This window comes from Panthera uncia (genome assembly GCF_023721935.1).
Source record: "Panthera uncia isolate 11264 chromosome D3 unlocalized genomic scaffold, Puncia_PCG_1.0 HiC_scaffold_8, whole genome shotgun sequence".
NCBI classification, from domain to species: Eukaryota; Metazoa; Chordata; class Mammalia; order Carnivora; family Felidae; genus Panthera; species Panthera uncia.
The window spans coordinates 27,459,315-27,486,753 of record NW_026057586.1 but is presented as its reverse complement, the minus strand read 5'-3'; the positions used below and the strand labels follow the sequence as shown (position 1 = coordinate 27,486,753).

General features: G+C 37.7%; 1 protein-coding gene across 10 annotated transcripts in view; it reads left to right on the top strand.

Moving 5' to 3' along the window:
- Positions 1-27,439, top strand: part of ARK2N (arkadia (RNF111) N-terminal like PKA signaling regulator 2N) — a 138,730-nt gene that overhangs the window by 51,420 nt on the left and 59,871 nt on the right. For 6 of the 10 annotated variants that reach the window (XR_007455373.1, XR_007455372.1, XR_007455375.1 and 3 more), the window contains exons 3-5: positions 8,977-9,159; positions 22,157-22,283; positions 23,366-23,419. Coding sequence is in view for 4 of the 10 variants with exons in the window: in XM_049620146.1 (XP_049476103.1) it covers positions 8,977-9,159; positions 22,157-22,283; positions 23,366-23,419 (364 nt within the window). In the remaining 6 variants the exon portion in view is untranslated. The remainder of the gene's footprint in view (positions 1-8,976; positions 9,160-22,156; positions 22,284-23,365; positions 23,420-27,439) is intronic. The other 4 variants (XR_007455376.1, XM_049620147.1, XM_049620149.1 and 1 more) reach the window with 3 other exon arrangements.

The following is a 27,439-nucleotide window of genomic DNA, read 5'->3' as shown; positions in this document are numbered from 1 at the left end:
GTAAGAGATGAGCAACAATAATAAAATACAACAATTATAACAATATATCGTAATAAAAATTATGCGAATGTGGTCTCTCAAAATATTGTACTGCACTTACCCTTTTTGTGATGATGTGAGGTGATAAAATGCGTATGTGAGGAGAAGTAGTGAGGTGAATGATACAGGCACTGTGATGTAGTGTTAGGCTACTTTTGACCTTCTGACCGTTTGTCAGGAGGAAGATCATCTGTTTCCGGACCATTGTTGACTGATGGTAACTGAAATCATGGCAGTGAAACTGTGGTTAAAGGGAGACTGTTGTACGTTTAAGTACTAAAACGAAGAAGTGGGAATCACTTATGGATTATGTGGTGGCATTTTTATGTACGTGTATGTATTGTTTGAGAAGTGCCTAGTGGTCTTCCCTAATTTGTTTCTTTTGAATTCCTTTAATTTTCCTAGAATTTTAAGAAGGTTAAGGAATGTATCCTGTTTGGACCTCTTTGTAGTATATAAAGGGCTAATGCTGGAAGAAACTTCTTTCAACCTAAAACATTAATCTAGATGTCGTTGAAATACTTTTTATTTAAGAATAAAATCCCATTTCTCTAATATGTACACATGAAATTAGGTGATGATATTTAAAAGGGGGCATTATCCCCTCACTAAAGATAAATGTGTTTTCTGATAATCTGTCTACAGACTACTTTCTGCCTGGTTTGTACTAACTCAGTGTTTAGGATATTAGATTTTTAATAATTTTAAGAGTATTTAACCAGATTAGAACGATCTGGTTATTTGAGCCATTTGTTAGATGATAACTGTCTTACTTGTATTGATGCATATTTTGTGCACATCATTAAAAATGAGTGTAATAAAAGCCCAAATAAAATTTCAATTTAGAACACAACACAATGAAAATCTTAAGATTTAATATCTTGTATAAAGTGTTTTTTGTTTTTTTTTTTTAACTTAGAATAAAGGATTCTATCATTTTGGGGCTCCAAGAGAAAAAAACCTTTTTTCTTGTTACCAAGTCAGAGGATTGAGCCTTATCTCAAGGGGTCTGGTCTGTGTGTGTGTGTCTGCACGTGTGCACATATGCCCACTTCTGAAATAACTAATTTTTGTGTTTTTTTATTGTTACATTTGACAAGTTGTTGGAGACAGATAACAATGGAATAGTCTACAGGGATTTTTATTAATATAATATCCATTCATGTATGTAAGAGTTGCCCACATATAAACCTAGTTGGGGTGATAAAATTGGAGAAAAAAGTTACTTTTTATGGATTTTGTTTTTGTCATGTAAAGGTTTTTGACCTCTTGTTTATTTCACTAGCAGACTGAGTAAAAGAATAATTTTGCTTCATTGCTTTTGTCATTCTACAGTGTTATGTAGATTTAACAGCAGAGACCCAGGTCTCTGAGTCTAGGTATATCTCAATTTACATAAGATTTATTACTTAAAATTTGTGTGCAAGTCAGAATATTAGAAATGAAATAATTTTAAACGATTAAATCTGCTTGTTAATGGAAGAAATGCTGTAGCGAATCCTTTTGTTGAGCAAATAAAGCACCCAAATTGATATCACTGATAATTTTCATTTTTAATATATAGCTGAATTTGCCTAATGATACAGCTACATGAAAGTTGTAGGTAAGATGGTGAACAGGCTTCTTCCTGTCATCATTTGTTTAGAATAACAGATTATAGGCAAGCTGTCTCGTAGAAGGTGACCTTTTAAAGTAATTGTACCTGTTACATTTTGTTTAGCTTATATTTATTTCCCTCTCTCCAGTTTGAATTATTTAAATGATACAGTGAGAGTACAGTGAAAGAGATTTTGTGGAATGCCACATGTTAGAAAATACAGCATCAAAACAATTTGAGCAAATTTATTAAACTTAAAATTTTTTTACTATGAAAATTGTTCAGTAAAAATTGTTCTTGAAGAAAAATTCTTCTCAAAATCCTCTCCATAAATGACATCTATGTCCTTAATCAGTGTACAGATAAGAAATTTGTTTTTTTAATTTGTCCAGAACAGTTGTATGATACATGGATTGTACACAACGTGAATAACTTCGGAGTTTCTACACTTTTCTCTTTTTTTTTTATTTCTGTTTTTAATTTCTCTGAATTTTAGGAAGGTTGGTGGGGATTGAAAACAAACTATTATTACTGGCATTGAGTAGATCTTACATTAAATTTACTACAGCATAAAATAGAAGACATCCTAAAAAATGAAGGAGTAATAATCTATGAGGAAGTGTATTCTTTGGTAATAAACTCTTACAACTTTGAGATTTGGAAAGAATGTTATTAAATAACTGATTTTTATTTTATTGCACTTTCTTTATATATTTTACCTAACTGCATTTGAAGTGTAACAATTAATCTAGATAAATAAAAGTTTCAAAAAAGAAGTGTTTCTTGTTACTCTATTGAGGATAGCATTGGTTGTTATATTAGTGATTGTCTACCAGTTAATTCACATTAGGTGTTTGGGAGTCAAGAAACCTGCTTTTCCATTATGCAATATTAGTTTGTGGTCAGAATAATTAATAGATTTTACATGATGTTTTTGAGATGATTTTCAGGTTTTTTTGTAATTGCTATATTGAAAAAGGTAATAATACCAGTGTTAACATAAAAGGTTGAGATTCTTTTTCTTTACATGTTCTACTGAGTTATCCTATTAAAAATTGAGGAATATTTGGAAAATAGAGTTTAGACTACTTCAGGGAATAATCAGAAAGCTGGAATGGAGATATCTTTAACAGGGATCATAGAGATGGAGATGTGGCTAAAATCATATCTAATTTTTGTGTTCTTTGTGTACATGGTACAGATATTTCAGTTTTGTTCTCTGAATCCTCAAAGCAGTAGGTCATGAGTTTGTTTCTGAAATAGGAAGATAAATTGAAAGATGGTGACCTCTTCAGGTGCCCTGTTTTCCGAACTTTTAGGCTTTGTTGAATATCCAGATACGTGACCCGAGTTATCTTATGAATAACCTCCCAATTTTCCCAACTTTGTAGTTAGTGGTGAAATGTTAAAATGAAATTTTCTTTCTTGAGATCAACTTTCTAACTACTCTGATAATCTTGAATATTTGCTTTTACCTCATCTTTGATCCTCTCAAAAATTAACTCTTAATCAGTATCATAGGTAACTTTCCTGGGTGAACAAAATGACCTGTCATTTACTAGTATGATATAAGGACAGATGTAGTCCTTAAAACTTTATTCCCACCTTGCAAACTTTATAATGTCTAAAATTTTAATAATTGAGATGAGTAGAATGAAAAAAGTACAAAAACAGTTTTATTTTGGAAATGACATAATGCCAGGTGCCTGGCTGGCTGGCTCACTCAGTGGAGCATGCGACTCTTGATATTGAGTTCAAGCCCCACATTGGGTGTAGAGATTACTTAAAAAACAAATTAGTAAAAATTTAATTAAAAAAGTGAAAATGACTTAATGCCTAAACATAAAATTTCATTGTATATTGCATTTAATTTCCATTGAGCTCTGTTTTCTCAGACATTTTTCTTTTTACTGAAATAGCGTTTGATATTATTCTGGAGAAAATAGACACACACAGATTTTGGTATTTAAAGCTGTTTTTTTTAGAGATGGCTCTTTTCTGTGTAGCTTTTTGTTTTTTTCTGGTAGATGTAATTATTTGTCTTTTTCAACAGCTGCTTTGAAAATGACTGCTTTTTATTTTTTCACATTGTTCTATGTGTGCATATATATTTTTGATAGTAATAAAAATACAGCATAAGTATTCTCAAGTATTTTTTCTCTTATATTCGCAAATACAGATTTTCACCTTGGTAAGTATTTTGGTATGGAATGAAAACGCCTTTTTTCTTGAGTAGGTTCTGCCAAAATGCAAATTTCCTCCTGCAGCTCTTCAGGTTTGTCCTTCCCCTCAATTCCTTATTCCCCCCACACTGCATTCTCTCACTTGCCCACTGCCACATATACTCTCCCTTCTTAGACCGCTTGGCTAGGTAATTCCCAAGAATGCTTCTTTCAGGTGTAGCTTTTTTGAATCTATCTGGATTGAGGCCAAGTGTGATTTCCACCTTTCTCATGATGTTGTAGATAGATAATGGCCCTGGGCATAGGCCCTTTAATGACTGTGGCAGTAGAGCTTATATGGGATCATTTCGCAGTAACAAGATAGATTTTTTTCTCTCCTAGTGAAGGGTTTCAGGAGATTGGCTATACTGGGGAGGACAGAAGGAATTTTCTCTGAGCTTTGTTGTATATTACTATAGTTATAGAAATGGGAGTTGAAGGGGCAAAGTGTGTCTTGGGCCATTGCCCCACCTTTCCTTGGGCCCAAGACTTAACCAATAGAGAGAGAGAAGGAGGAGTGCGTTTCTAGGGTGTCTGAGATACTAGAGGAATTCCCATCTCTCAGATCTAATTAGACCTCATACTGGGAGACTGACACTTGTGTTAGTGGGAGGCTCTGTAGGCTAGGATGGTGCAAAATATGAAATAATCCAAAAATGATCTCTGGGTATGAAACACTTTTATATGAACACACCCAAGCTGACATTACACTTCAAACAAAAAGAAACATACAAAAGCCCATTTGTGAAGATCTCAGTAATCCCAGGAAAGCATTTGCTTAATAAGTGGGGTTAATCTATGACCAGTGTGAGGCACCAACCCAGTCAGGGATGTTTTCTCATAGCTGCTCCTGCTTTTTTTTTTTTTTAAATAAAGTTTGTTTATTTTGATAGAAAGAAGGAGGAGGGGCAGAGAGAGAGAATCCCAAGCAGGCTTCGCCCTGTCAGCACAGAGCCCAGCGTTGGGGCTCGATCTCATGAACCATGAGATCATGACCGGAGCTAAAATCAAGATTCAGACACATGACTGACTAAGCCACCCAGGTGCCCCTTTTCTCAAAGCTTCTTGCATGCAGGCCCTGTAGAGTATAATTTACATGTAAAAAGATAAGCAAACAAATAAAATAGGGCAGGTGCTAATTATAGTGGAAAGATGGGGCAGTGGTCCAGTATTCTGCTGGTATGTCATCTTTAACTCTTGCCATAACTCTGTGAAGAAATGAGTCCTAGAGCTAAGTAGTAGTAGGCAGGACTTCAACCTGTATGTTGGCTGCCAAAAATCTGTACGTACTTCCTATGCTGTTCCGTCTTGTATATTTCCAGTTCTCTCAACACTGCACAACTGTCATGTAATTCATTTCTGGTTCCACCTAATTAGGACTCAGATCTCTCATCTGTAAAACAAGAGTGGTAAATTATGTATTACCTTACATCATTTTTAAAAATTTTGTGCTTTTGGTAGTGAAATTCTAAAAGGGGTTTGTCAGGGATAAATGCAGTAAAGGATGTTGGTTTTGTTTTGCTTTTTTGTTTTGTTTCACATTCTCTCAGTGAGATTTAAAGAACATTTTTTAAAGAAGAAAATAATAGGTTGAAAGAAAACTAATTCATAAAATTAAACACTTGATGACAGTAGTAGAGAAGGCTAACCACAAAAGAGTAAACTTCACTATGTCAGAAATGTGTGATGACACAGATACATCTGTATTTTATTATTTGAAAAGTTAGAACCTGTGTGTAGGCTAGGATGTAATTGAGAGGGTACAAACCTATTTCTAGCATAAAATGGATGAATCGATGTTCTTAAGTCAGTGGATTGCTTGACTTTTAATTTTTTGCCTTGTAATTGTAATGAGCAGCAAAATTTTCAAAATCTTGCAATCAGGAGGAGAGACAGCACTTTGATTAACCACAGGCCAGTTAGTTATTAACTAATTGTGTTAACATTTACCTTTATAGAGATATGCTATTAAGGATTGTAGAAAAACTAGGAAGTCATTATTATAAATTTATGTTTTAAGATTGTGACAGACCTCAAGTTTAGCAGATGGGAGAATGTGTAGTTTGGCTAATCCTTAAATGTAACATGGAATGTGCTTACATTAATGATTAATTTTTAAATTGGAAATGTTTCCATGTGTAACTTTACTTGAAGTGACTATTTTGATGCTTTTGAAAGCCAAAGTAATCTTAGTAGCAGTGCATTTGTTCTCACAGTATAGAGAAAAATCAAGTGGAAGAGAGGACAGTATCTCCATGTTTATTCCATCCTGTAATGAATTGTTAGTCAAATTGGAAGAATAGTTGCTGCTTCTCTTATTAATGTGCTGAATTTTCCCAGCTCCTCCTCCGTAGCTTTTTTTTCCTTTCTTTCTTTTAAAAGACAGATACAATTACTACAGGATCTTACCTGTGTCTTACTTCTGCTGTGCAGCAAGAATCACTTTTAAAAGAATATCACAAATTATCACCATCAGGTAGCTCGTATTTACTTAGTGGTTTAAAGTTCAAACCCTAATACTGAGTGCTTTAAACCTACTTTATTTCATCTTGGTTTGCTAATGATAAGTGTAACATGACCTTGGAACATAAGATCCTTAATTTTGGTTTCAAGTTGGAAGAAAGATGGAAAGGCATCCATTCCTTTATTAAAGTTTGTATAGTATTGACTTGTCATTGTTTTGGATAGACTGGAAATGAGAAATGACACTGATAATAATTTAACTTTTAAGTATAATTAAAATATGAAAATATCACTGTCTTTGTTTATGATGAATACTAAATTTAAGCTAAGCTATAAGGTGTGCTGTTTGGAAATATGGAAGATACAAGAATGAAGCCAGATAACAAGTTTATGCTTGTATTTCCTACTGATGAAGACTTTCAGACAAGTTATTTCCATGGGTAGGTGATGTTAACTCTGCATGTACATATACAACTCTACTCTTTGCATGATTCTACATGTAGGAGTGGTACAATTTTGACTTGACTGTTGACCTGATGCCTCAATTTGGTGGTTGTAGGGGGGAGGGATGTGAGAGCAAGAGGTGGTGAATGGTACTAGTGGTGTAAATTTTAAAATAAATCTTTACTTTTTTGCAAAACAACACTTAACTAAAGCCCTTTTAAAAATAGAACATTTGGTCAAATAGTCAATATTGTACTTGACCCTCATATCTTCTGCACCCAAGTATTTGGACATCACACAGTATCTTGATTCCATAATAATCATTTTGAACTCTGACGAGAACTCCATAAATAATAGAGCTTTCTTTTCTTTTTTAGAAAAGAAAAACGTCAAACATGAACTAATTTTTTGCTATGTGAGCTAAAATCCATTACCAACTGATACTGAGGCTACACTATCGAATTTTCTGAACTTGATTTACCCTTTTGGGGGAATTGAAAATTATCTTTAAGTAGTCAACTGAAATTGTAATGATCGTCAGAATTTCATATTGTGACATGTCTGTTCTTATACAGTGGCACTTAACAACTCGTTTGCTTTTATTTGGTTATTTTTATTTTAAAAATGTTGCTACATAAACTTTTGGTTTGGGACCTTTGCTTTAAGGGATAAATATCCCAGATGTGTTTCATGTTTTGTTCAGTCACAATTCACACAATGGATGCTTGTATTAAAACTAATCTTTCATTGTGTTCTATTTTAATGAGTCATTGGCATATGTATTCCTTCATAGTCCAGAGTTTCATAAAATAGGTGTGTTGAATGTAAAACAGTCTTGATATTAAAAAATCTTTATGGAAATAAATAATTTGCCTGCACTTTATAAATAGCTGTTGGGGGGAGAAACTGCATTCCTTTATTTCTGCTTTATTCTAAAATGAAGATGGTAGTAAGGGATGTATTTCATAATTGAATGAAAACTCTATTTTTGTTTTTTGCTATGAGAAAAAGGGTAGCATTAGCATTTAAAGCATGTATCTATTCTACAAGCATGATTATTGAGTTATTTTAGCATGAATCACTGCGGTTTAATTTCTTTGGAAATCAGCTGCCTTTTTCGGCTAGTTAGGGTGATTTGGAGGTAGAAGGGATCTTTTTTTTTTTTTTTTTTTTCCAGTCAGAACTTTAATATCTTCCTCTAAAATAACCCATAAGGTTGCGTATCGTTGCCTTGGAATGTGAGCTGGTTGTCTTTCTCAGGGAAAAGAAAATTTAGATATTCCTAACAAGACATCCCAAGCAAAATCCTGAAGGTGGATTTTGTGAGTATTGTCTTTTTGTAGAAAAAGTTTTCTTTTTGTAGAGAAAGTGTTTCTTTTTGTAGAAAAGAGTATTGTCTTTTTGTTATGAAATGCATAACACCCCTGATATTTTTATTTTTTAAAGTTTATTTTGAGAGAGAGAGAGAGAGAGCACGAGCACAAGTGGGAGAGGGGCAGAGAGAGAGGGCGAGAGAATCCCAAGCAGACTCCTGCTCAGCGTGGAGCCCGATGTGGGGCTTGATCCCATGAGATCCCATGAACCGTGAGATTATGACCTGAGTCGAAACCAAGAGTCGGGTGCTTAACCGACCAAGCCACCCAGGTGCCCTGATCCCCGGTATTTTTAAAGGGCTTTATTGGATATAGTCAAGTAGAGCTCCTAATGTTAACCTTATTTCTTTAGAATAGAAAAATATGTATTTGACTTTCTTCTTTGAATCTAACAGTGACTTTTTAAGTATTAGCTACTAAGAGAAAGAACTAGATTCATTCTCTGAAAAACTATAAATTGACTTTTAATAGTTTGCATCAGTTTTTTTCCTTAAAAAATCAGTTTTATTTTCTCTGTGGAGTCTTCTCCTTTTTCATAGTCTTTTGCTCTATAGGAATGTGACGAGAATTCAGTGTAACTTTGTTCAGTACAGTCTTGTCTTCTGTTCTTCATAATAACACTCCTTTTCTCCTTTTCAAATGTGCCCCTCATCTTATAAGCTTGGGTTATCTTTTCCACTTTCACATCATGTACAAAATATTAGATGTATAAAGTGCAGCTTTTCTGACCAGGTAGAGTAATAAGATAAAGGCAACTGGCATTTAGAGGGCTCTTAGTTGCAGAAGTATTTTTCACCCCACAAGTTAGATACAAGTATACATTTTCTTTCCTCCCTAGATGGACCTCCAGTTGTAGCTCATTATGATATGTCTGACACCAGCTCTGACCCAGAAGTGGTAAATGTGGACAATTTATTGGCGGCTGCGGTAGTTCAAGAGCACAGTAATTCTGTAGGAGGCCAGGACACAGGAGCTACCTGGAGGACCAGCGGGCTTCTAGAGGAGCTGAATGCGGAGGCAGGTTGGTCTCCCTCCCCTCCCCCTTCTCTAACGGTGTACGTGCATGTGTCCTGGCAGCTGTTTTCCTTGTAGTGGACCTTGCCGAGGAGAGCAGGCCAACTAGACACATCTGGCTTTCGATGATTGTGACTATCCAGGGTGCCCTTTACAACTGAAGAGGAGATGTGGGTAGCGTGTCTGTCATTCATCTTTCCTAATATGAAGGAAGCAAAAATGAGAATTAATTGTAGGCACAGGTAGATTTCAGTATACCTATTTCTTGGGTTAAAAATGCTTAACATACATTAAAAACTACTCATATGACCTTAATACTCTCCCACCCTCCCCTTCTCCAGGGGTTTCCCTCACTTAATCTGTATAGCAACCTTGCAGTATGGGGGGGGGGGAGCTGATTACACCTGCCCCCTGGGGCTGTTCCTAAGAAGGGCTGCACTGTTTCTTCTGCTTCTAGGGGTGCCAGTGTCCCTGTCCATTCCTCTCCAGTAGTTCTCATGTTTGTCTTCTCCAACCCTTTTCTTTCAGTTTCTGCTTCTCGTATCTCAGGAAAATCTCTATCCCTGTCTTGCATAATTTATCTGGGCTCTATAATAATTCTGAAGAGTGATATTTATTCACTAAAAAAAACCATTGCATTACTTTTAAAAACCTTCCCTCCAACTCCAACTGTCCTGCAGTGTGTTCCTCAGTACTTTTTCAGCATTCTTTCTCATTTAAACCTTTTTCTTAAAGCACTAGTTCTTAAGTTTGAGAAAAGAGGGTGAGGGGATGGAGAGACTACTTTTGTAGTGTGTATTTTCTTTAGTGCTACAGAAGGAATATAGTTTTATAGTTAAATTATAAATAGCCTTGGCTTTTATGAGCTAATCCTGTAAATCACTACCTAAAATATGTTTATGGCAAATGAGTTTTGCAAAAATAATAATGGGCTTAGAACTTGTTATACTGAAATTGTTAAGAAATAAAAAAGAAGACAGAACTCCACAGATCATTTGTCCTTAATTCTTCCTTTCATAATCTTTGATTGGAACAAAATAAAAATCTCTGGTTGAACTTCTGATTAATTTATCGTGACTAATTTTGGAGCAGGACCTAGATTTAGTTTTAAATAGGTTTAGACTGCTAACTATTTGACCTTGACCTTGGACAAGGTATTTCTCCTCTGGACTTCAATTTTTATATGTATAAAGACTTGCTTTGCTCAACAAGGATCTTTTAAGGATTTATTATGTGTAAGTACTTTTAAAAATTAAGCAGTAATATTTTATATCAAAGGACAGTAGGTTGACCACATTTTGTGCAATATGTGTTTCTAAGTTATATATTTGTTCTGTATACTGGGAAATTTATCTTCATATTTTATCCATTGACAAATGGTCCATTCTATTTCAGTTTTATTTCCTTGTTTCTTAGTCTTTCCATTAAAATGTAGACCACTGCGTAGTAAATTCTTGGAGAACACATCAAAATTTAACTTTTTTTTTTTAAATTTTTTTTTAACGTTTATTTATTTTTGAGACAGAGAGAGACAGAGCATGAACGGGGGAGGGGCAGAGAGAGAGGGAGACACAGAATCGGAAGCAGGCTTCAGGCTCTGAGCCATCAGCCCAGAGCCCGACGTGGGGCTCGAACTCAAGTACCGTGAGATCGTGACCTGAGCTGAAGTCGGACGCTTAACCGACTGAGCCACCCAGGCGCCCTAACTTTTGTTTTTTATAGAGAGAGTTTTAATACTAGTTTAAACCACATGGAATTGTTAATATTTGACTTTTTTTTTTTTAACTTTTTTTTTTTTTTTTGCAACAGAGAGAGACAGAGCATGAACGGGGGAGGGTCAGAGAGAGAGGGAGACACAGAATCGGAAACAGGCTCCAGGCTCCGAGCCATCAGCCCAGAGCCTGACGCGGGGCTCCAACTCACGGACCGCGAGATCGTGACCTGGCTGAAGTCGGACGCTTAACCGACTGCGCCACCCAGGCGCCCCAATATTTGACTTTTTGACCTATAACAAACCCAGCAGTTTCAGATATTTCAACCTAATAATGCAGGTTGTGGGGTCTTAAAGTATCCTTAAAGTTACCAGCATTGGGGATAGCATCACATTTTAAGATTCAAGTAATTGTTAGCTTGGCTGTTTAAAACATCACTAGTCTTTGTGTACTTAATTCTATTTTTGGTTGTGTTTTTGAATCTCAGTAACACAAAAAAATGTTTTTTAAGTTTATTTTGAGAGAGAGAGAGAGAGAGCGCGCGCCTGAGTGTGTGAGCAGGGGAGAGGCAGAGAGAGAGAGAGAGAGTGTGTGTGTGTGTGTGAGCACTGTCAGCATGGAGCCCAGTATGGGGGTTTGAACTCACAAACCGTGAGATCATGACCTGCGCCGAAATCAAGGGTTGGACGCTTAAGCTTAACCACTTAACCTCTTAACTAACTGAGCCACCCAGGTACCCCTCAGTTATACAAAATTTTAAGAGTATATCACTCAGGTATTTACCACCATTCTTAAGAAATGAAATGTGACAAAAAATATGTGAGGGGGAAACACCCATGGCTTCAACTCTGTTCCCCTTCCTTTTCCCTCTCCACTCCAAAGCTGTCTTGAATTTGGTATTTGATATTGGTATTCCTGTGTATGTATTTATATTTTTACTGCATTTGTTGCATATCTGTAAACAAGCATGTTTTAATATTAATTGGTGTTACATAAAAGGTAATCATTTGTAACTTTTTTCAACATTTTAAGTTTTATTCTTGTTGATAAGTATGGCTTTAGTTCGTTCATTTTTTACTATTTAGTATTCGCTGTATGAATATATCACAGTTGACTTACCCATTCTCTTTTTGGACATTTAGAGTGCTGTTCCTAATGATGCTACCGTTAACATTTCTTGTATGTCTCTTGATACATGTGTGTGATTAATTTCTCTAGGATATAATATATAGAGAACATATGTATGTATTGGGCCATAAATTGTGTGTAGATTTTTGTATATCATAAGACATGGTCATCACTGTTCAACAGATCCCGATGACATTTTCTTATGAAGCCATTTATTGGCTCATGAAAGTCCTTTTTTCTAAATGCAAGTATGTGAGTAATAAAGAAAACGTCTAATATTCTCTAGTCTTGATACAATTGTCATAATGGGAACCCATCTTGCAGATTTTGAATATACTTAACAGTGCCACAACAAAGTGTTAACAGAATTTATGCTTGTTTGCCAATTTTATAGTTTTGAGATTTGAACTGTTAGCATCAATGAGATGTCATTCTTGTGGTTTTAGTTTAAGATAAATGTTCTGATGGTTAATCTGAGTTATCCTACTGTCCCTCCCAACAAAATAAAAACCCAGTCACTGAACTGACTATTCAGGGGTTAATCTGTAGCAGCATCTCAGATGATGTCCAGAGCCCCACTCTGTTTAGGATCCTTAAGCAATTATGTGATGCTCCAGTATGCAAAAGAGTTTTTACTCTTTAGTTTTAGTTTTAACCAAGAAAAAGAATTGAAATTAAGAAAGCCACTGGTCAACAGAAGATCTCAACTTTCCATTTCAACTCTTGCCATGTGTTTACTTTTCTCTTGGTTGGTGCTGGAATCGCATAGTGTTGTAGGTGGCAGCTTGCTGCCAGCAAGCATCTTGTTTTGAAGCAGCAGCCACTCACATACTGTGTGAACTCCGATAAATGACAGTTGTTTCCCTGTCTGTGGAACTGGAATAAAACTAGTATACACCCCGAAAGATTATTGTTTGTACTTAGTACAGAATATAGCACACAGGCCTTCAGGAATGCTAGCGGGCATTATGCTAATATATTCATGCTGAAGTAGGCTGAGTAAGGAAGCAGGTGACTAATGGACCTAATCTGTGAATTTCTAATTTACTGTCCTCCCCTGGAATGAGTTGCTCTGGCTACAGGAATGTCCGATACTTGACCTGGGTGTCAAAATTACCCAGGGTGCTGATAAAAATTCAGAATCCTAGATTTCTCCCTGAAGATTCTGTAAGTAGATCTGGTATGGGGTCTGAAAAACCTGTTTTTAGTAATCACCCCCAGGTAACTCTTGCATTGGACATATTTAGGAAACTATCAGATCTGAAAATGGCTTAATTTTTATGTATTGCTAGTAATAGCTCACTGTGAACGTAAATGCAGATGAAGCTAAGACCAGCAGAAGTCTGAAGTACTCTTGGTGTAGAAAGCTTGTAATTGTGATAAACTGAATTAGAGTGTTCCCCCGGCCCCCAAGGAAATTAAAACTAATACAGAAATGATAGTTTTTTTCCCATCGGCCTTCTTGTCAAGAAGGTAGATTATTGAACATGTTCCCATCCCTGAAATACAGATGATAATCTTGATTTGTCCATAACACTAGTTGTAGTGCAGAGAAACAAATCTTGTTTCCTGTTCTTAGTGTAGGGCTTTTTATATTTGGGCTAGATTGGCCATGTTTCTCTTATTAGCACTTTAAAGTCAATGTAGCAGTCTTGTGAAGGAGATAAATTTGTTCAGGTTCCACTTATTTTTACCTGTTTTGTATGGACTATATATGATTTTAGATTTCTGACCCCCTCGTCCCCAACTTTAAAAAAATTTTTTTTTCATTTTATTATTTTAGAGAGAAAGTGAGGGTACATGAGTGGGGGGAGGGACAGAAGGAGGGAGAGAGAGAATCCTAAGCAGGCTCCACGCTCAAGCACCTCACGTGGGGCTTGATCCCACAACCTTGGGATCACGACCCGAGCCGAAGTCAAGAATCAGATGCTCAATCGACTGAGCCACCCAGGCCCCCTTCTTCCCCTACTTTTTAAAGTTTTTTTAAAACATTCTTACTGAAAAAACTAAATACAAGGTAATAATTTACTGCTTGGTTTAAAACTAAGTGAAAAGTGACTTGAGATATTAACCTTTTTTATACTTAATAGGCTGTTGTCATCCGGTATGTAATAATTTCCTTTAATGTGTTGCAAATCAGCTCAGGACTAGTTCTTCCTCAGTAGATTTGTGATTTAAAAAATAACTACATTGGGGTGCCTCGGTGGCTCAGTTGGTTGAGAGTCTGAATCTTGATCTCGGCTCAGGTCATGATCCCACAGTCATGGGATCAGGCTCCGAGCTGAGTGTGGAGCCTGCTTAAGATATTACCTCTCCCTTCTCCCCGCTTCTCCCTTCTCTCTTCTCCCTTCTCTCTTCTCCCTTCTCTCTTCTCCTCCCTTCTCCTCCCTTCTCCTCCCTTCTCCTCCCTTCTCCTCCCTTCTCCTCCCTTCTCCTCCCTTCTCCTCCCCTCTCCTCCCCTCTCCCTCTTTCTCCCCCCTTCTCCCTTCTCCTCCCTTCTCCTCCCTTCTCCTCCCTTCTCCTCCCTTCTCCTCCCTTCTCCTTTCTCCTCCCTTCTCCTCCCTTCTCCTCCCTTCTCCCTCATCCTCCCCACTTATGTGTGCACACTTTCTCTAAAAAATAAAAATAAAAAGTAAAATGATTTGTCCTTAAGAAAAAAGTAGCTACATTATTTCTTTGAAGACAAAAAGAAAAAAAATGTTTGCCATGATGATTTAGTTACTTTTTTATGCTGTTTCTTTCTGACTTGTGTGTTGAAAAGGTCTGTAGTGGGAGGACAAAAATTTAGAATTTTCTTATAGAGTACATGAGGTTATCTTTCCAAAGAGCCACACAGGCAAAGAGCTGCATAGAGAGGGCCTCCTGCCCCAATAAAATATAAGTCCTGTGATTTATTTTCAGTTTAATATATGGTAATTGTGGTATTTACACTTTCTCTACAGGGCTTATTCTTATCCCGAAACAGGAAAGATTAATTGCCATTGACAGTTTGAGAACTCCATAGCATCTTTGAGACTCACTTTTGTGTATGCTTTGGCCATTGCTCTGTCATTGGATTCCTATGAGGTCATGAGTTGGAGGGATGACAGTGGAGGATGGCCCAGGGGCCAGAGAACTAAGCCCTGCACAGGAGCTCCCAGAGGAATGTATGGCATTCTGAAGAGTGTTACGCTGAGAGAAAAGGACTAATAGTCCTGGGTCTGAAATAGATAGAAGAGGGGATGTATTCCTGGCCGTTGGAGAAAGCCTTGGTGTCTCTTGTAGAGCATGGCATCCCATAGACTTGGTGGGGTCTCAGCTGACTTGTTATCTGAATGGCACATTTTATCTAATGGCTCTGACAGGAAATGTGGCACAACTCTCACACCATTAGTCTAGAGTTAATATTCACCAAGAAATTTGTATTTAGTCCCTATCACTTTCCTCCATATCCCTTACTTATTTTATTTGATACTGATTTAAAAAAAATATTTTTTTTGTTTATTATTGAAAAACAGAGACAGAGGATGAGCAGGAAAGGGGCAGAGAGAAGGGGAGACACAGAATCTGAAGCAGGCTTCAGGCTCTGAGCAGTCAGCACAGAGCCTGATGCGGGGCTCGAACTCACAAACCGCGAGATCCTGACCTGAGCCGAAGCCGGACGCTTAATCAACTGAGCCACCCAGGAGCTCCTATTTGATACCGATTTTTAGACTAAGCAGTAAAGATACTGGTTATCAGAGAACCTGATTTTAAGTGATCAATTTTAGAACATCACACAAGTTCTGTAAATACCAGCAAGGTTGGATTACAATTTTTATGGCCCAAATTTTGAATTGCTCTAATGTGAAGTCAGTATGTAAATTACTAGTTTCTAGATCCCTAATGAATGAATAAAGTTAGAAGAATCTTAAATATTGGTGATAGTTACCTTGTTTTTCTTAAGATATTTTAATAAAATTCTGAGCAAAAGTAACATAGTAATTTTCATTTCTTCCCCTTTCTTTAAAAAAGAGTGATGATATTTCTAGATCTGAAATGAGGTTCTGTAGGTGATATGGTTATAATAATGAGGGGCCTAATCAGTGAAGACCGGTTATTTAGAAATATTGATGACTGGGGCAGAACATTTCACAAGTTGGAATCATGAATTAGAATTGCGGGCTACCCTCAGATTAAAAAAAAATTAAAAAAGAACTATGGAGATAGAACTGGGCATAGAGGCACTAAGAACTAACTCTGTCGTATTCTTGTCGTGTTTTCTTAATTACTGTTGAAAAGATTTGGGTAATCAAATATAACTATATTTTAGTTACAATTATAGTAATAACTATAGTTATAGAAACCATGACTCCCACAACCTGCTTTTTTAGTTTGGTTTAATTCAGTTATCTTGTTTATTTTCGGGATGGTAAGGGCTGAGCCCTTTGCTGTGAGTCTACCACAGAGAGGTTTGTTTTGTGTTTTTTTTTTTTTTAAAGTTTGTTTATTTTTGAGAGAGAGAGACAGAGTACAAGCGGGAGAGGGGCAGAGAGAGAGACGCAGAATCCCAAGCAGGATCCAGGCTCTGAGCTGTCAGCACAGAGCCTCATGCAGGGCTCAAACCCACAAACTGCAAGATCATGGCCTGAGCCGAAATTGGACGCTTATCCAACTGAGCCACCCAGGTGCCCCTACTACAGGGAGTTTTAAGTGCCTCTTGGGGCTCAGCTGCTTAGAGAGTAGGCATGGAGAATTTTGGGGTGGTTGTCCACATAAATAATGAGCACTCATATAAGAATAAGGAATCATGATAGCGGGACATAAAATAGAGACTAAGTGAGGTGCCAGTAATGTTTCATGGATGAGTGAAACCGTCCTGGAGTTGGTATTTGGCAGTCAAGGGAAGTGCCCTGGGAGATAGGGGCTGCTGGTGTTGGTACATGAGGATGGACAACAGGATTTGTCAGTGATTCTAGTCCTGCAAGTCAGGTGTAGGAGCAGCTACCTAGCAGCAGTCAGGCTAGGTGGCATTTTCAGGAGTTCAGTTTCCACAGGGGAGGTGAAAGGAAAAGCTCAGTGCAGTTTTCCATGGAGCTGACATTCCAGAGGGCAGTGGAAAGGTTGTAGGAAGGTAAGTAGTGGGTGGCTGGATGGAGCAAGGGAGAGTAGCAGCCGAGTAGAGGACCAGACTGGAGAGCAATGGATGGGTCCCAGAGGCTTGTGTTTGTGGGTAGCCAAGAGGGTTGAATTACGGTGTTTACTTCCCCTAACCACTGGTTTTCCTCCTATTCTTGCTCTTGCTGTCTCCTTTTCCATGGGGGCCTCTTCTGCCCTGTCATGCTGTTACTTCCTTTGCACTGCTCTTCTGCCTCACTGACCTGCCACCCGGTCCTTTGCCAGCCCCCTGCTGGCTTCGCTTTTTACCCACTCTAGCATGTTTAAGCTCAGCTCTCCTTCGCCAGCTCCCCAGCTTTCCTGGTGTACCCAGCTGGCAAAGTCAGATCCCTGTACGCACACTTGGAGCCTGTGTCACGCTGCTTAATGTAGCTGGGAGAAAATCACATAGCTGCAGAGCTGAGGGTTGAGTTTAACTTCCTAATCTGCAGCCTGCTCTCAGTGCTGCCCAGCAGATCCTGTCTTTCCTTAGGCGGTGTTCTTTCTTCATAGTGTTCCTTCACTTTTCTGAACCCCCACCCTGCTACCCTACCCATACCTGTGCTCTGCACATGGCCTTCCCGCATTCTTCACAGATGCAGATTGCCTCAGCCTTCTGCCATCACATCTGTTTGTTCTCTGCCTTTCCCCCCCAAATTTGGCCAGGTCTCTCCCATCTTTTAAGATTAATCATACACATGCATTCCCCTCCCTCAAACGCATTTTTTTTCTTTCTCAGTACTATCCTGTTGCCTTTTCTTTCATAGCATAACTATTTAAATGTGTCTGCTCTTCCTGACTTTCCATTATCATTCAGCTTGCCTTGCCACATTGGCTTTATACCTATCGCTCCTGAGGCTCTTCTTACCAAGGTATATGTGTAGTCATCTCACTACTGATTCTAGTGGACTCTACTTAGTCCCTCTTCTCACTGAACCTCTCTGTTGGGCATTGATAAGCACTTCTTCCTAGAAATGATCATTCCATGGTGTCCTGGCTTCACATCTTAAGGTTTTCTTACTACCTCTCACTTAACCTGGTGAGCTCCCCTTCATGCGCCCACCCTTAATTATTGGTGTTCGTCAGCATTCTGTTCTAGGCCCTCTTCGTTCCTCTTGTTAACTTTTACCTTCCCAGCTGTTGCTGAGGACTCTTTATTTCTCCCTCGACCTCTGACATGAGTTTTTAGAACAGTGCCTCCAGCTGCCCTGTGGACATCTCAGAAGCATGTCCTTATCACGTCCTAAGCAACCATCCTCAGCTGTTCATTGGTGCACCAAAGGGCACTGTTACTCTATCTGGTTACCTAAATCAGAAACCTAGCCATCATTTTTTACTTCGAATTGCCCACCATTACTAACTGTGTATACACGCACACAGACTGTTCCCCATTTTGTTTCTTTTCTAGTTCAGCCATAGTCCTTTCTCATCCAGGATAGCAGTCTAACTGGTTTTCTTGCCTCTAATATTCCCTGCTTTGATATTAGTTCCATTTCTACACGCCAAAAAGCAATTTTTAAAAATGGAAAATCAGATCATGTCAGTGCTTAAATTCTTCAGTTGTTTCCTACTTCTCAAGGTCAAGTTCCAGACTTCTTACTATGATCTGAACTCTGTTGACTTTGCCAGCCTTGTTTCCCATTACTGCTTTTACTATATTACCCCACAAATCACTGAACTTTTATACCCTAAAGGGCAACACAGTGTTCCGTATTGCTACTTCCTCTCATCTGTGCCTACTGTTTCCTGAGAGCTCTGTGTCTTTGATTATTCTTAAGTCTGGGAAATTTCCCTTTTCTATGTCTTTTTTATTTTTTTGAAAATGTTTGTTTAGGGGCGCCTGGGTGGTTCAGTCGGTTAAGTGTCCGACTTCGGCTCAGGTCACAATCTCACAGTCTGTGGGTTCGAGCCCCGCGTCGGGCTCTGTGCTGACAGCTCAGAGCCTGGAGCCTGTTTCGGATTCTGTGTCTCCCTCTCTCTCTCTGCTCCTCCCCCGTTCATGCTCTGTCTCTCTCTGTGTCAAAAATAAATAAACTTAAAAAAAAAAAAAAGCATTGAAAATGTTTGTTTATTTTGAGAGAGGGAGGGATGGTGAGTGGGGGCAGGGCAGAGAGAGGGGGAAAGAGAATCCCAAGAAGGCTTCACACTGTTAGTGCAGAGCCTGATGCTGGACTCAAACCCATGAACCATGAGATCATGACCTGAGCTGAAATCAAGAGTCAGACCCTTAATTGACTGAGCCACGCAGGTACTCCCTCCCTTTTCCATATCTTTAAATTGCTCTCTGACTGAGCAATTTTCTTTTTTTTTTCTTTTTATTTTTTAAACTTTTTAAAAAAGTTTATTTATTTTAAGAGTGAAAGTGGGCAGGGGAGAGGCAGAGAGAGAGGGATAGAGAGAATCCTAAGCAGGCTGTGCACTATCAGCATGGAGCCCGATGCGGGGTGCAAACTCACAAACTGTGAGATTATGACCTGAGCCAAAATCAAGAGATGGACACTTAACAGACTGAGCCATCCCCTTTTACTTTGAGAGAGAGAGAGAGAACGAGCTGCAGAGGGAGAGAATCTCAGGCTCCATGCTCGGTGCAGAGCCTAAAGCGGGGTTCAATCCCACGACCCTGGGATCATGACCTGAGCTGAAATCAAGAGTTGGACATTGAACCAACTGATCCCCCCAGACCCCCCAGCAATTTTCAAGCCATAGTATAATGTACTGCTTTTTCTAATCCCCAAGTATATCGTGAGCTCGTTGAGTTGAGCATAGGCACTGCACCTCCTGTCTTTGATCTCTATAGTATTCGTAGCACCTAGTGCATAGCATGTCATAAACACGTATTTATTGTAGGAATAAATAGAAGAAGCAAATTGTTATAGTTGCACAAAGCAAGGCTGCTGAAAAGATTGAATATGGACAAGTTGAAGGTTTGAAAAAAGAGACTATCAATTTGTATTCTTTCCTAGAAGTGTAGTAGGAATAGTGTATATGATGATAGTTCTAACTTCAACATTGAACTAGAAATTAGACAAAAGACTTGGCCACAAACAAGGTATTGGCATCAGAGCAAGAATCTGAGTTTACCAAATCAAGATTTAACCATACTTCATTTAAGCAACCAACCCAGATTTAACAAAACTGGGCTTTATCTGGTGAATGCCACCTTTCGTTTGCTTGTGACGTTCAAAGATATTTACCCACTGCCAGTGTGTAGAATCTATTTAGGCTATTCGTTAATACAGAAAGTTTAACAAGCCCTTGCAAACTGTAATATAATCTCAATTACCTGTTGTATCTGGAAGCCGTTTTAAGCTTTTTAGTCTTTTTTCTCATCTGCGTCATGTTCAATTGAAGAAAAAAGTAAAAGTAATATTAAAGAATTGTAAAAAAGACCCACAGTCCAAGTCAAGCTTGATTGCTTTTTACAACTTTTACCCAGCACCAAAATATTTTTAAAGTGTTGTACGTGACACTTTCTGTGTTATGCATATGTTTCCCCAAGTTTCTACATAGACTGTAGTCACTATCTTTGGACCTCATAACATTTTGCTTATTTAAAGTTTTTTTCCCTTGGACTAAATTAAATTCTCAGAGATGGGATTACAAGGTCAGAGGGTATAGAAATTGTAAGACTTTTGCTTTGTGACTGTGTATCATTTTCCAAGAGGGTTATACTAAAAGTTCGCAGGAGTATGGAAGTACAAGGTTTCTCAGTGACCTTGAAACATTGGTATGAATGATGTGAAGGTGATGGAGGGAGAAGGGAGAGTTGTGTGTGTAAAATCTTACTGATACGTGCTTCGTTTATATGAGGTGTCACCAAGGATTTTTTTTTAAATATGGAGGAACAGTATTGTATCAGATGATAATACATTTAAATAAAAATACCCTTTAAAGAGTAATTGAAAATTTGTGCCTGTTGCAACTTGGTTTATTTCATGTTGACTCCTAGATATTCTATTTCATAAAGGTCAGAACATTTAAGAGCTGGATACATAGGCTGAACTATTTTAACTTTTGTTAGAATTGTTTATATGCCTGTGTACTTTGATGTTATGCTCTTAGCCTTTGTTGAGAGAGAGTTCTGTGAAGCTCATGTTTTCTGTGAGTTGGGAGAATGTTATATTCTACCGTGTAATAGATGCTTTGTGAAGCCCCTTGTGGAAAAGTTCTTATATGTCCCACTGCCACAAATTGTCGTGCTTTTTCAGAATATGTGGTTTCTTTCTAATAAGAGCTGTCAGCAACGTACAGGTTATGTTTTAGTTGCTCAGAACAAAAATTGTGATCTGCCTCTAGCCTTTTCTTTTAGACATGGTTTTGGGTCAGATTTTGTCAATTCTACATTCCTTTTGAGAAAAACTGTTAAAGTTGTTTAAAAGAAGTTAAAACTTTCATAAAGCATTCCAGTGTAAATATGATATTAATGAGTACCTCTGTTATTTATTCTATTTATGCCTTTGAGCTTTTCTGCTTTAGAATTTTGTTCTGTTAAAATTTACCCGGGGTGGGGGGTGGTGGTGGTGGTGGTGGTGGTGGTGGTGGTGGTGGTGCCGCCTGGCTGGCTCAGTCAGAAGAGTTGTGATTCCTCATATCAGGATCATGAGTTCAAGCCCCACAATGGTTGTGGAGCCTACTTAAAAACAAACAAATAAATAAATAAATAAGTAAATAAGTAAGTAAATAAATAAATAAATAAATAATAAAATTTACCGGTAAGCAGTAGAGAACCTTATTGCCCTCTAGGTGGTGACAAACCTGTTATACAGGTCATTTAAAAGGAGACTAGAGTTGAATCCAAAAAGCATTATGGAATAAAATATAATAGAGTATTATCATAATTTATATATATCTATTTACTAAAGTACTTAGTTTTTTTTCCTCCTAATGAATAGAGAATGAATGAGAGACTTGACAGTTTCACTCTGCCAAGCTCTCATATGGCAATTCTGTTTCTGTGATTAACCTGGATGGGAAATCTGTCAATGAGTGTTTCATGCTGCTTGTAAGAAGTCAGACTGTAGTGCTTATTTTACCCCCCTTCTCTCTCAGGTCATTTGGATCCAGGATTCCTAGCAAGTGACAAGACATCGGCTGGCAATGTACCACTCAATGAAGAAATTAATATTGCCTCTTCAGATAGTGAAGTGGAGATTGTGGGAGTTCAGGAACATGCAAGGTAGGACATTTAGTGGAGCATTCTGATATTTTAAATGTGAATTTGATTTTAACCATAAAGTGAGAAGAAAGTGGTAGTCCTCATGGCATGGCTGGCATGAATGGTGGGAGCTATCTCGTAGCTTCCTGTGGCTTAGAAAATGCTTTTTGATTAGACATGATAATGAGCTTGAGAATGTGTTGCATCTTCTATCAAGAACATCTCAACCATATATGCATGTGAAATAGAACTGATGTTTTCCTCATATTTTTAGCAAATGTCTAGATACCTTGACAGATTTTTCTCTTATGGCATAAGTGTCATCCTACCTTTCCCCCCTGTCATTCATATTTTCTTGCCTTTCACTTTATCTTGAAATGTGTTGGGAGCAAACAATTGGGAAATATACATCTGACATCATACCTGTATGCTTGTTTCCTAAAGCACCTCTTCTTGTCGTTCATTAAAACCTGCGAGTTACTTTGGTCTATTCCTAACATAGTATATTTCTAGTGATGTTCGTGTGACTCCGGCAGTCCTATTTTTAGGATTAAAAGCCACAAGACATCAAATTTGTCTAGAGTTATGAAAATAACTTTTGAAGTTTGTCATTCTTAAAGATAGGGGTGAGCAAACTATAGCCCACTGGTCTGCTGCCTGTTTTTATATGGACCTTGTGCTAAGACTAGTTTACTTTTTAATTAAAAAAAAAATTTTTTTTTTTTTTAGTATTTAATATTTTGAGAGAGAGACAGAGTGTGAGCAGGGGAGGGGCAGAGAGAGGGGGAGACAGAATCCGAAGCAGGCTCCAGGCTCTGAGCTGTCAGCACAGAGCTGGACGCATGGCTCGAACTCCCAGACTGCAAGATCATGACCTGAGCTGGAGTCAGATGCTTAACCCACTGAGCCACCCAGGCGCCCCTAGTTTACATTGTGAAATGGTTGAGGGGGGATGGGATCAAAAGAAGAATGATGTTTTATGACTTGTGAAAGTTTTACGAAATTCACGTAAATACAGTATATTTATCCATAAATAAAATTTTATTGGGATGGAGCCATGCTTGTTCATTTATGTATTGTTTGTGGCTGCTGTTGCATTCCAGTGGCAGAGTTGAGAAGAAGTTTCAACAGACACCTGATAGCCCTCAAAGCCTAAGGTAATTAACTGTCTAGCCCTATGTAGAAAAACATTTGCTGATTCTTGCTTTAGATAGTGTTCCTAAGAATTGGTTATAGTCCTCTCAGAGGTATTCCTGAGGAACATTTAACACACACACACACACACACACACACACACACACACACACACTTATATAGAAAACAAAAATTTAGACTCCAGAAAATCTGTGTTCTATATAGCAAACAACTTTTCTTCTATGCTGCAAGAGTTAAATTGTGATTTTTTTCCTGATTTCCCCAAGTAGATACATATATCTACACAATATCTACATTACCTGGCTCTTAGATCTGATTTTACTCTTTGGTTAGAAAGGAAAACATTCACCAGCATTTCTTCTGTTGTTTATATAAAAAGTGAACTTAGGAGGAGAGAGCTCAGGCAAAATACACATGCGTATAAATCGAAGGTACCTTTGTCTTAGAACTGATTCTACTTTCTGAGAGCATTTTTCAGGTCATACCTGTTGGGACTTTAAGGTTGTAAAATTATGTCATAGTTTAACATGTCTTCTCCCCAAAAGCGGCCAGTTCACTTTATCAGACCTAACCACTTCCATCTTCTGTCCTGTGTTTATGCCAGAAGTATTCCTGCATAGGTGCTTCCTTTTTTCTTTCCTGTGTTTAATGATTATTTCCCCTTTTCTGGTGGGAAAGAATTTTTGTTCTTCTGTCTTTCCTTAATCTCATTCTTTTTTCTTTTTTTTTTTTTTCCTGCCTTAATCAAGTACTTTTTCCTGTTCTCTCTTTTTTTTAATCTGTTCCCTTCATGTTGACTTAACCTCTTTAGATGAAAGACTATAGACCTTCTGGTTTTTTTCCTTTACTTTAGCATGTGTTTGCCATTATTTATTTCACCATTGTTCCTTGCAATAAAGAAGACATGAGTATCCTTTTATTCCCTACTGTAAACCTTACCTTGCCTATTAACAGATTGATACAGGTAAATTCTCTTCAGTTTGCACATTCTCCATTCACCAATTTTGTCTTGAGTTACATTTCAAATTTTAATTCACTGTTAGTCATGTGTTCCTACTGAAGTAGCAAAGAGTAGGTAATAACCTGTGTTGCTTATTACTTAATCTCTTTCTCTCTCGAAACATGTTACTTGGTTCAGTTCTGTATTAACTTATATCAAGTCTCGCTTCTTTACTGTTTACTTGTGCCTACAAATGTTACAGAGTGAGCCACCCTTCTTCTTGGCTTCTTTGTTCAACTTTTCTTCCATCATGAACTCCTTAGCTTCTTTTTTTCTACCAATATTTTTGGTATCCGGAGTTAAAATTATCATTATATTTCTCTTAAAACTCAGAAATTTAAATTTTAAGTTCCTACCCACTCCCAACACACACACACACACACACACACACACACACACACACACACACTTTGTCTAGTACACCCTTCTCCATACTTATTAGGTCTTTTATCCAGATTGTCATTTTACTCTATAGATATGTTTGTTCCACTCTTGAACTAAGTCAAGTGGCTGACTACATTTTAAATAACATACAGTACATAACATTACTTTCAAGGACTTTTTCCTTACAGGCTCTGAAGCATAAAGATGTATTCTGATACTTTGGTTTGAATCCTGTGGAAATACGGTCTTAGAGGTGACAAATGTATTATGAAATCTCAGTGGTGGTTAATGCTGCCCATACAATAGAATGTTGGCGTTGAGAAGTTTCGTTAGAGTACTTTGGGCTGACGCTTGTGTCATTCTGAGAGGGTCTTTTATTTTGGTCTTTGGGTCGAGGACTGAATAGAGTCTTACTGGCTCTTTTGTGTCTTTCTGAACATTTTCTAGCACTTTCTTTAGAGGAAGCATGATAATCTTTCAAATAATTGAGATTAAAAGCTGAGGAGCAGGTGGGGGGAGAAGTTTTCTTGTTGGTTGCTTCAGAGTTACTCTTTTGGCTGCCTGTATCTCATCTGGAATTTATTTCTTTTACAGGTCTAGGGTTGCAGTTATGAAGTATTGATGGGCTTCTGGCAGGGTTATCGCTTGGAAAAAGGTTTTAGGTTTTGATCCACATCTTTTTGTTCTAATTTGATTTGCATGCATAGATGTTTTGTTTGGATTTAGTTGTCCTGTTCTTATTTTTTCTTTTTGATATTCTACCTTGTTGTGGGCTGAGAGTTTTTAAAAACTCAGAATTGGTTCTTGAGCTTTTCTCTTTGGGAATGCTCTGATTTGCATTGCATTGCCGTTTTTCCTTATTGGAAGAATTTTGTTTGACATTGCACTCAGTAATTTTAGTTACAGTGTGTCTTTTTTTTTAAGTTTTTCTTTTCTTGCATGTTAATATCTTTACCTGCTCTTTTAATTTAGATTTGATATGTTCCTTTAGCTTCTGTGTTTCTTCTAATCATAGACTAGAAAGCATGCCTTCTGAACTAATGGTTTGAATGCATCTTTTATGGCTGCCTTGTATTGTTGTAATTAACTCTCTGTGTTACCTAAATGTTATCATTTCTAGGAGTTAATTTTTGGACAGTCCAGTTTCACAAGATGTTCTTTGCCAATGAGATAGAGACTTTTCCAGCACCTCTAGCTCCTCTGTGCCCACTTAATTTTGCCAGAACTTTTAATTTATGGCCCTCGTGCCGATACTTTTCTTTTTCCTTTTTCCTTTTCTTCTGCCAGCTTCATTGGTAATTGCCCTAGGAAGATAAATGGATATAGCACAGATCTTTCTGTTACGGAACTGTTAGAACAGTTTCTTTGATACCTGTCCTCTGAGGCTTTTGGGAATAATCAGATCCTAACCTCACTCACTGTAGTCTTTGGTCCTGTGTTCATTTGTCTTAATGTTGGTTCATCCCACAACAGAAGAGTTGATGCTAGAAGCATTTTGCATTTAAGACGATTGCTTCCTAGAACTAATTGTAAACATTAACCCTAAAAAAGCAGGGGAGGCAGACAGGCATTTCTCTGAAGCCACGAAGATTCACTTCATCTTTAGCTAGGAAAAATAAGTAGGAATGTTATCTAAGAGGTCACGTTCAGGCTCTGTAAATGAGAGCAAAAATGATTAATATTTAATGTTGTTTTCTTAGGATAGTAAATGAACTGTATTAAAGCTGACCATGAGAGCCTGCCCTCTTTCTCTGTTTTTTATTTTCCACTGTGAAGTCTCTCCTTTATTGGTTTCAGTATATGAAGAGCAGGAAATTATTCTATCAAAACTTACTGTTTATAAAGTAGGTTTTTTGGGGGGAAGTGAGTCCTAAGCATTTTCTTGAATATAGGACTCAAAATATGACTCTAGATTATGTTTTGTACCTATTGTCAATCATATGCAGATTAAATGCTTTGTGAAAACAAAGCCTGTATCTACACTAGAATTAGTTTGGATGAATTAAAAAAACAGCTGAGTATGGGACTCCTGGGTGGCTCAGTAGGTTAAGCATTCAACTTTTTATTTCTGCCTGGGTCATGATCTCACAGTTCATGGGGTTGAGCTCTGCATTGGGCTCTGCACTGATAGCATGGATCTTGCTTGGGTTTCTCTTTCCCTCCCCTTCTCTCTGCCCCTCTCCCGCTTATTCGCTCACTGTCTCTCAAAATAAACAAACAAACTTAAAAACAGCTGAGTATGTTCCCCCTCCGTGTCTTTCATCATACAGGGAAAGGGTATGTGTTAATACCTGAAACTGTATAGTTTATGTGCATAGACTTAACAAAATTTTGAGTCTCTCACTTCTGTTTTTATAGGGCATCTCTGTAGGGCTTATAACAATTGTTCTGGTCCCTTTTCCTCCTGAAACCTTTCCCTATCTGGTATAAGTTGATCTGTAATGTACACCGTCTTATAAAATAGTTGAAATGTTTCTCCAGCACTCTTTGTTTACCAGCATGAGTCCTTTTGCTGTGTATTTAAAAAGGGAATGTGTTAAAAGCCTTGTTCCGGCCTCATCCATCTCTTAGCTACCATTTTATTTAAGATGATTGAGGTCATTAAATCATAAAAAATTTTTTGAGTGTTTTATTGACT